The 10,524-nt window shown below is 38.3% G+C and overlaps 1 protein-coding gene across 1 annotated transcript; it reads left to right on the forward strand.

Annotated features, from left to right (window-relative positions):
- Positions 1–355: 355 nt before the first annotated feature.
- Positions 356–10,254, forward strand: ncoa4 (nuclear receptor coactivator 4; the record flags this gene model as incomplete). The annotated part of the gene is made up of 8 exons (XM_056470438.1): positions 356–505; positions 1,696–1,784; positions 1,961–2,069; positions 3,684–3,755; positions 3,842–3,973; positions 6,612–7,571; positions 9,069–9,161; positions 9,248–10,254. Coding segments are annotated over 8 exons (1,611 nt in total), but the record flags the coding sequence as incomplete, so codon positions are not given.
- Between the last annotated feature and the right edge of the window lie 270 nt (positions 10,255–10,524).

Raw genomic sequence — 10,524 nt, forward strand, 5'->3', positions numbered from 1 at the left:
CACATCCCATAGGCACAGTTAATTATTATTTAGATGGAGCACTCACTAGACCACAGCTAAACAAGTTCAGATGTATTAACAATTGAGAAATTGTCTCAGAAATGCTTTGTATGCGAGTACGTTGAATCTCCACTCATTGGCTTAAGCTCTGTTGAGAAACCTCAGTAATCTCTCAAAACAGCTGCACTGTTGGTTCAGAGTAGAGTAATGAATAAGGACCTTGTATTCATTATTGTGGAGCTCTGAACATTGCAAGGTGTCAAGGAGGTGGGGTCGTCTTATCAGTTTTAAAAGCTGCTTGGCACCTCAGCATTTTCAAATCAGATGTGAAGACTGATGTGTGTGTTTCTGTCCGCTTGCTCAGGTGAAGTCTCAGCTGCACAGCTGTATCAGTAGACATCTGGAGATCCTGCGCTCTCGTGAGGTCTGGCTGCTGGAGCAGATCGATCTGGTGGAGCAGCTCAAAGGAGAGACTTTACATCAGCAGCTACAGCAGCTATATTCCGTGAGTTTTGCTGGTCATTTGTGCAGCCACCTTTGTCAAAGTTGTACTAGCCGATATACAATGTATTTATGACTGTATTTATGTATTTATTATTATTATTAATTTTTTTTTTGCAAAATAATCAATAGATTAGATTTGATTTAAAAAAAAAAAAACAATCAAATCTTAATCAATAGTCTTCAGTTGTTTCTAATGGTGGGCGTTACCCACGTTTGCATTGGAAAATGCTGATTATGCAGAATGTAGGTGCGCTCACTCCATTGTAGGGCTGCACGATATTGAGGGAAAAAACAAATATTGCAATATTTCGTTTTTCTGCAAGTATATTTTGTGAAATTTTTTAAAAATTGAATTTAATTATTTATTTATTTATTTTATTTATGTATTATTATTTTTATTTTATTTTTTTTATAAATACAATTTCATCACATGAAATAAACGGCTCTATTTGGAAATAATTAATTATTTTAGATTGATTAAGATAAGTATGTAGGATACCTTATATGCATAACATAATAAATTATGAGGATAGATAAATACAACAGAGCAAAGATACAAATGAAATAAACAGTGGCTTTCGTACAGCATTCAGACACAGAACTTGAATTATCAAATGTAAATAATCAGCGTATGGTCTTCATCGCATTAATAATTAAATATAAATAGCCTTTGTTAAAGCTACAAACAATAATTTCTTACTAAACACATGGAAACCACATGGATACTTTGCAATATAATCTCATAAACTCTATAATCTCAATATATAAACTAAAATATACTATAATCTCAACTGGACATTGAGCATGCTACGATGTTATGACTATTGCAGATGTGTACATTGTGATGTGTATGTTAAAACGATATATTGTGCAGCCCTATTTTGTTGGTTAATAAGCACAAAGAGGACAGGCCATTTGCTCTCAGAAGGAGAATAAATGTGTTTATATATTTTATTACATCATTTAAAATCACGATAGTGATTTAAATTAGAATTGTTCAGCCCTTGTATTGACTTACTGGTGTCAGCCGATGTATTAAAAGTACAGGTACATTTTCAAGATCTCACTATTGAAGCTACATTTATTAGCTATGGAATCTTTAAACCCCAAAAATGTTGAAGTGAAACTCTTCTGCTTCGGTTGAATTGGTTTAAAGCTGAAATGGCATTTGTTCTGTCATGTTTCTCACAGCTGAAAGGCCAGTTTGACATACTCATTCATCAGCTGGAGTATTCCGGTAGTAACAATCTCACCACCCAGCTCTCAAACTGCCTGGAAAAGTGAGTAACTACATTTAATTAGACTAGTTTGCATTGTATGCTTCAGTGTGTTCAATGCCTGAGATGCTAGTGATATTAAAATCTCCCAAAGTATATCTTTAAGGAATATCAAATGATAATACGTCTTTGCAAGTAATACAAGTAGAGTTTTAAAACTCTTTATTTTGTCATTTCAGGCTTTCTTCTCTTAATCTGACTCCTGAAGAAACCCCAGAGATGAGTTTTCAAGCAGATGCGCACACTCTGCGTAAGGCCATCACATCATTTGGGACAATTGCCTCAGAGGTGTGTGAAACTGCGCATTTATACACTTGTCTGTGTCTTTATATTAGTGTTGTTGACTTGAAATGGCTTAACTTTGAGTGATTTTTGGCCATCATAGACAAGTAAAACATGTCACAAGAATGACAATACAATATACGTTGTACAATAGAATAAAATAGAAATTATAGATAGATATATAGATATATAGATAAAGAGATATAGATATAGATATATAGATAAAGAGATATAGATAAATATAAATATATATTATATCTCAATATAATATTGAATCATTCCGTACGACCTCGACGATTCAATACGCACTTGTGAATTGCCGTTTTCTCGGTTTTGCGTTCAAATAATTTCTGTGCGTTTTATATCTCCCCGAATTCACTGTGTGTGCGTGTAAGTCTACGAGCTAAATGAGGAAACTCCTCCCCGTGAGTAAATATCCAATCACTATGCTTTAAAGTTAGGGGGCGCTTAACCATCATTCCACACTTAACATGGCGAGCGGCGGTGAAGTGAGGTAACAATACGAGAAAGCGCCGGCGTCTTTCAAAGCTGCAGTGTGAGGACATTTTGGTTTCGCCGGTAAGTTTAATGCCAATGAAAGAAAAAACGGTGAACAAAAAATAACTGTGCAAGCATTGTTTTACACGTATAACCATGACCGCACATCTGCAGCGCCATCACCCAGCAATATCACTGTCTGAAGGCAGGATAGCAGAGAAGGTAATAATCCCTTGCTGAATCCTTCAAGCAAACATACCCGACTGGTTCCGAGAGACACAAAAAAAAAAAACAAAGGCAGTGCTGGTGTTTATTGCTAAAGATTTGCAGCCGTTTTTGGTGATTGGAGATTTAACTTCACATCGCAACGACGCATAGTGCAAGCACTGTGAATGGTCAGCTTGGTAGCTGTGACGAGTGTGGGCAGTGCTGAGAGCCGCGAGCCAGATGGAGCGACTGTTTACAAGTGTTGAGTCCTGTGAAGGAGGTCCAGATGTTTTGTGTTTACTTTGATTAAAGTTGTTGCACGCCTCTAAATGAGCGAGTTTGAGCCACACCAATCGCTTGACGCAGAAGTATAAACCAACCGTTACCCACTTGCGTAGCTAATAACGCATTTAGTTGCTTTTTTGCGAAGAAACTCAATATTGTAATGCCGTACTTTCAAAAGTAACTTTACCCAACACTGTTCTTAAACACCGCTGATTGGCTGTTGTGTTCACATGCTCAACAGATATGACTGTGATTGGCTATGAAGGTCATTGGTTTACCACTCTCACACAGATACAAAGATTCAAAGCAGTGTCGATCTATCAGCAGATCTCTCATAGACTGATCAGCTAATTGACGCGGCTTTGAAAACATGTAATTGATTACCTTCACAACGAATCACAGTCATATATGTTGAGCATGTGAACACAATAGCCAATCAGCAGTGTTTAAGATAGTGCTCATGTTACCAGTTATATTTATGGAATTAAAATATCTATTGACTCTTGACAGGCTCACAGTGTTACAAGGGAGAATAGAGTGTCTGAAAATATGATGTACTCATACCGATGCTATAAATAGATGTGCGTCCTTCCACATAGCATGTGTATTCATAAGTTCTCTCCACTGCAGCAAATGGAGACCTCAGAGTCTTTGGCAAGACCATGGCTTCTCCAGGACTGTCCAGTCTCTTTTAAGAAGCAGGTTGGTATTGATTATTGCACACTGCTTATGTCATTTCCAGCTCCTTGGTGTACATGCCAAAAAAATAAAATGCACATCTTGTTTAGAAATTGGATCCTGAACGCACTACACCTCTGACCGAGTGGCTTTTGGGGAATCATCCAGTTTGCAGTGCTCCAGTAAAATACCACTTAAGCACAAACCCTCATGACTGGCTGCTTGTTTCCAAGGAATCTCAGGTGATTTTATTTATTATTTCATTTAAATGAAGTGCATTCGAGTTGATGTTTTGGAAATCACACTTTTTTTTGGGGGGGATGGGTTGTTTTGAGAGTAAACAACAGCAATTCGGGGTTGAGCTTGGGGCAAACATGCCTGGAGGCCACCAGCACTGCATGCTTTGGATGTCTCTTTTGTCACACCCATTACAGGTCTTTCAGTCTCTGCTAATGAGCTGATGATCTGAATCAGCTGTTTGGGTAAGGAGACATGGAAATGTGCTGAGCTGGTGGTCCTCCAGGAACGTGGTTGAGAAACACTGCTCCAACTAATAACATCTGATATAATGTGATGTAATAAAGTATGTGTGTACGTATGTAAAATTTTATTGTATAATATAAATACTACTATAATTTATTACATTTAAAATACTTTAATTGTATTAATAATTATATTTTTTTTGTACATTTTATGATGAATGAATGCCTTACAATAAAAAAACATGAACAACCCCATTTATAACACTAAAAAATACACATTGATTTGCTTGCTGATGTCTTCTGTAATGTCCGCTATCCAACAAGTGACTATTTATTTTAATCTGATTCATTCACAACATTTAATCGAAACATTTCATTTCAGTTTGCTGTTTTGTAGCTCAACAGTTAAAAAAACAAAAGTTACATTAAATTAGAAATGACAATCTCTGTTAAAGGCATCCCCCGCCAAAATACCCCATCATTCTCCCTTTTCTCAGATGGGATGAAGGGCCAAATTAAAGTTTGTGCATCTCTGGCATTGAAGAATAGATCTTTCTTAATTAAGGCTTCCATTAAATGCAACCTATGTAAAATCATGTATATTGAGTCTGTGCACACTAACTTAAAACAAAAAACAATTGACCGGAAGAGAAACGGCACCAGCCACTATCAATTGTCATGGCTTTGCTATCCAAAAATGCCATTATAATGAAAGTCAATGGGGCAAAAACAGCCACCAATATAACGTAAGGGTGGTCAATTTTTCCAGTGTGTTTTATTGAATTTTTTAAAATGTAAAAAGCATAAAAAGCATTTTCCTAAAATATGTGTGAAGATGAGATTTGTCACCAAAAATCAATCCATTTTCTAAAACAGAGAAAATTGTGGCCAAATTAAGCCTCAAAACACATCAGAGTGAATAAAACATCCCCAACAGCACACAAGGGTTAAATTAGGGATGTTCTGATAATGCCTTGACTCTGAGTCGTTGGATTTTGAGTATCTACTCATACCAAAACATCAGTACTTTTTATAATACCTTAAAAAAAATAAAGAAGAGCGAAGGAACAGATCCAGGATCTTCCTTATTTTTTATTGAATTCACCCTAGTTTAACATTCAACAACTCTGTTAACAAACAGAGCACTTCTGTGAGGTAGCTTGAACAATCAAGTAATAAACAACATCAATTCTTCACTTTTGGACTTTAGTGCAACAGTAAATCTAATATAAAAACAAACAGCACCTCAACTTAAAGTACCCGGGAGGAAATCCCAAGTTTCCATATCTCCAGTTTACTGTTGCAATGTTGCCGTCATCAACTTTATAATACCTTCAGACATATTCGCGCTTTCGTGTTCTCCTTTGCCGGCATTTAACCAATAGCGTCTCTGAAACAAAATGATGTCATGCCGAAGTGTGTGAGGTCAAGAAAGAGGTCTAACTCTGTGCCATCGCATAACTATAGATGTGCTAAAAAATAATAAGAATAAATATATTAATACATATACAGTTGAAGTCAGGATTATTAGACCCTCACTAGATTATTTTTCTTTAAGTATTTCCCAAATGATGTTTAACAGAGCAAGGAAATTTTCACAGTATGTCTGATAATATTTTTTCTTCTGGAGAAAGTCTGATTTGTTTGATTTCGGCTATAATAAAAGCAGTTTTTAAATTTAAGAACCTATTTAGGGACAAAATTATTAGCCCCTTTAAGATAGTCTACAGCAGGGGTCACCAATCTCGGTCCTGCAGGGCCGGTGTCCCTCCAGGGTTTAGCTCCAACTTGCCTCAAAACACCTGCCTGGGTGTTTCAAATATACCTAGTAAGACCTTGATTAGCTTGTTCAGGTGTGTTTTGATTAAGGTTGGAGCTAAAATCTGCAGGACACCGGCCCTCCAGGAACAAGTTTGGTGACCCCTGGTCTACAGAATAAATCATCGTTATACAATAACTTGTCTAATTAACCTAACCTGCCTAGTTAACTTAATTAACCTAGTTAAGCCTTTAAATGACACTTTAAGCTGTATAGAAGTGTCTTGAAGAATATCTAGTCTAATATTATGTACTGTCATCATGGCAAAGATAAAATAAATCAGTTATTAGAAATGAGTTATTAACTATTATGTGTAGAAAAAAAATCTTCTCTCCATTAAACCGAAATTGGGGGAAAAAATAAACAGGAGGGGGGCTAATAATTCTCATTTCAACTGTATATTCCAGTCCTGATCAGGAGGTAACGTCCGATTCCGATCGAGTCTGAAACTGCGTGTTCGGGCCTGATTTCTGATCACATGATCAGATCTGGACGTCCTTAGGTTAAATGTAACCTTTGTAAAACCATATATATAGATTAAGTCTGCGCACACTAATGCTTTTAACCAACAATTTACAGGAAGAGAAACGGCTACCAGCCTTCGACTTCCAGAAGGCTTGGGGCCAGCTCCAGGATCTGGAGTCATGGCTTCTGAAGGAGAAGTTGCCGATTCGTGAGCGAACCTGCAGCAGCAGCTCCACCTTCTCCATTGAGATGATCGACGAAAGCGACTTCAATCTGGATGAGCTGGAAGATGAGCAGGAAAAAGCAAACGACACCCTTGAGGAAGAAGAACTCGACAAGTGGCTCGTCAACTCAAGCCCCGTCAAGCAAAATCAAACCAACCCAGATGCAGAGCGCTTCAAGCAGATCTTCAAACCTTTCTACGAGAGCTTCTCCTCTAGTGATTGGCTATCAAAATCCGACTGCGGCTCCTGCTGTTCCACACGCACCACAGCTGTGGAGATTGAAAACCTCGGAAAGCTCAAGTGCCTAAAAACACCACCGCCGTCCACTCCGGTCACCACTCCAGATCCCATGGAGATGTGGCTCCACAAGACCATCCCTCTGGAGAGCACATGCAAAGCCAATGAGACCTGCACCAGCTACGCCCAATGCGTCTGCGAAGACAACTGCGGAAAAGAAGCTCTTAGCGCTTGGCTCCTCAAGAAAGAGGGTCGAGATAAAAACGGCGTTCCCGTCAATAAGAACAGCACAAACAAAGCCTCCAGCCACCAGCAGGAGCAGCAGCAGAAGGTTCAGGCCATCCTTGAGGCCTGGCTGCACCCTAGTAACACTGCCAAATCCCCAGACCTGACGCCTCTGTCTGCGTGGGCGATCCCACACATTAAACTCGCAAACTCGGAGAGCTCCGGCGAGAACCCTCTGCAGACCGAGAACTGGCTGCATCCGGCGGTCAAGCAAATCAGCGGTGCTACCGAGATGCCAAATAAAGCAGAGAGCAAGAAGGCAAAGGAGCAGGATGGAAAAGATGGAGAGGAGGACAAATGGCTTTTACGCAAGCGGGTCAGTGCACAGGTGAGCCGGAGATCTCTCTTTGACAGGGTTATAAGGGTGAACCACCTCTTTAAATGTTAAATGTCATGGTAGTATGTAGGGCTGCACGATACTGTAAAAAACCGACATTGCAATATTTAATTTTTCTGCGACGACAAACGAGTAGGGCCAGACAGAATCTGCCGACATTTTTGCTGTTTTTGTGCAGAGTTTTGGGAGTATCATAACTAAAAACTTAATATATCAAATAAAAAACAACACATTTTTCACTTTTATTTGAGGTTTACAATGCAAATCCCTTTGGATCCACTTTATTTGGTAAACAAAGTAAGTCTCTCTTATAATACATCTACTAAAAGACAGAAATGATTACTTTACAAACTGTATTGTAAATAAAGCATATGGACTAGGCTTGGGCGGTAATATGGTATACCGCGGGATCTAAAAATAGCAACGTGTCAGTTTCAATACCGTTATACTGTAATAAAAACAATGCACTTATATAGGAGACAAGTATTAAATATTGAATATTATTTATTTAATGCCTAAAAATGCGTATGCATGATTGTTATCACGGGACAGTGTTGAGGAGAGAGGCGAAGTAAGATGACAAGTCATGCACCAAGTGACCTGGGGCCTCATGTATCAACGCTGCGTACGCACAAAAACTTTGCGTACACCAGATTTCACGCTCGCGTTTGGATTTACTAACCATGAAATGAACGTAAGTGTGCGTTGATCCACGCCAACTTCATGTCTGGCGTACGTGCATTTCTTGTGTGTGTTTGTTTTAATTGTTGTAATTTGAATGGGAGTGGGCAGTCTAACAATATCACTCCTGAGCGACTATTGTTCCCACATTTGCTGTGTAGAAAAATATAATTACATGGTTGGAAAATGTTAAATGGTACCAAAAAGGCTCGTTCACATTTATAAATGAATCTTACCTAGTAGAAATATTTGGTTACTATTTTTATTTTAAATTTTTTTTTAAGATATCAAATTTTATTTTATGCTTTTGAATTTTATTACAGTTTAAGAACAAAATTCACGTTTAGTCGTTTAGCAGATGGTTTTGTCCAAAATGACTTGCAATTAAGAAGGCATTCAGCGATTCCACAATGAGGCAATACACAAGAAGTGCTAGTTTTACAAAGGAACTGTTTGTGCTCAGAGAAATAAAGAAACCTGGTGCAAGTGTCGGATAAAGTGTCACAGAGATGACAGTGTGTTTTCTATAGGGGGTTTGTCAAGCCCACAAAATAATACATATTTTATATGTTTTAAACCGATCGTAACTACTGCGTTAATATAATGAAATACTACAAAACATTAAAAACATGATAAAATATAGTACAGTATTAAATATAGCAAATCAACTGTGGTTATTTCATCGAAATAATAAAGACAAACTTTGGCACCACAGGATTAGGGAACAATCTTGCAAGAATTCATTGCTCCACAATCATGCTGCTAAAATCAGTTTGCAATACTGATGTCGTCTATTGGTTTATTTAGGAAAGGCTCGGCCTCCCCATAGTATGTGACCTGTTTTCCTGTATGAAGCTCGGCGGCGACAAGGAAAAGTGGCTCCATCAAGCAGCCACACAGGTGAGAAAGAACATGATGCTAAATAATTAAGCAGAGCTGTTTTATCCGTTCAAGCCGAGTAAAAGCATGTTCTCTTCTGGTTTCAGATATGAATGCAGCAGCATTACTCTAGTGCTATTTAATTGCTGATTATTGCACAACACTCTTCTTCCGTGCTCTTTGGGGACTCGTTCTGTCTGGGATCTTCTGCCGACTGAAAGTGATTTAAGGCCTGCGGCACATCATTTTTGGGAATTGCTGTCATATTTTTTTTTTTTATTGGCTCAATGCTGTTCAATTCCAGTGATGAAGGGGAAGACCAATAGATTTCATTAATGTGATTTTAAACATCAAGAACAAATGGACTGGATGCAAACAAAACTGTTTTTCACCACAGGGTCATAATGGGAGAGCTGAAATTTCCAAAATGTGTCTATAATAGTTTTAATCGCACACAGTTATAGCTTTCTTCTTATCCCCCCCCCCCCCCCCATCCCCCCCCCCATTTTAACCTCTCAGAAGATATATTTATATAGAATTATTTTACTATTTTAAGTATGTAGCTTTCTTTGCCATTTCTTGTTTCATTTGTCATGATAAACAAAGGTCACATGCCAGCTAAACACAGCAAAACTTCTGTTTCCAAACCTCCAGAAGCAGAACTGGTGCCTGATGTGTTGAATGTGTAGCAATGCTTGCTGTCAGTCCATGTGTGTGCGCATGAGTGTGTGTGTGTGTGCGCAACAATACACCTTAGTCTACTGTGTCATGTGTGTGGCTTGAACCTGTCAAACGATCAGTATAGCGCTCTTTAAAAATGCATCCGCCATAAAGCAACCACTGATAGCGCTTTGTGAACATGTAGACAGGATTTAAGGACTGCTTCAGAAATGAAATGCTTTGAGAAATTTAATCTTGGTGTCTTTCAACTAGTAATGGACCAAGGACTGAATATATAAACGTTTCTTTTCTGTTTTCCCTGTCAGGATTGTGCCAGACCGCTGGATTGCACACATGTACTTAGTTAGGTTGTTCTGAAGTATTGCTTACGTCATCTATAATGCTTTGATCCATCTCAAATCAATAAATAAATGAACATATGTATAAATATAAACGTTTCCTGTCTTTAAAGTGACTCGTTTCTGTTTCCTGACACTGAGGATGTCATTGTGTGGTTATATACTGTATATACTCACTGGCCACTTTATTAGGTACACCTGTCCAACTGCTTGTTAACGCAAATTTCTAATAAGCCAATCACGTGGCAGCAACTCAATGCATTTAGGCATGTAGATGTGGTCAAGAGGATCTGCTGCAGTTCAAACCGAGCATCAGAATGGAGAAGAAAGATGATTTAAGTGACTTTGAACGTGGCATGGTTGTT

Source organism: Danio aesculapii, chromosome 13 (genome assembly GCF_903798145.1).
Source record: "Danio aesculapii chromosome 13, fDanAes4.1, whole genome shotgun sequence".
Taxonomy (NCBI): domain Eukaryota; kingdom Metazoa; phylum Chordata; class Actinopteri; order Cypriniformes; family Danionidae; genus Danio; species Danio aesculapii.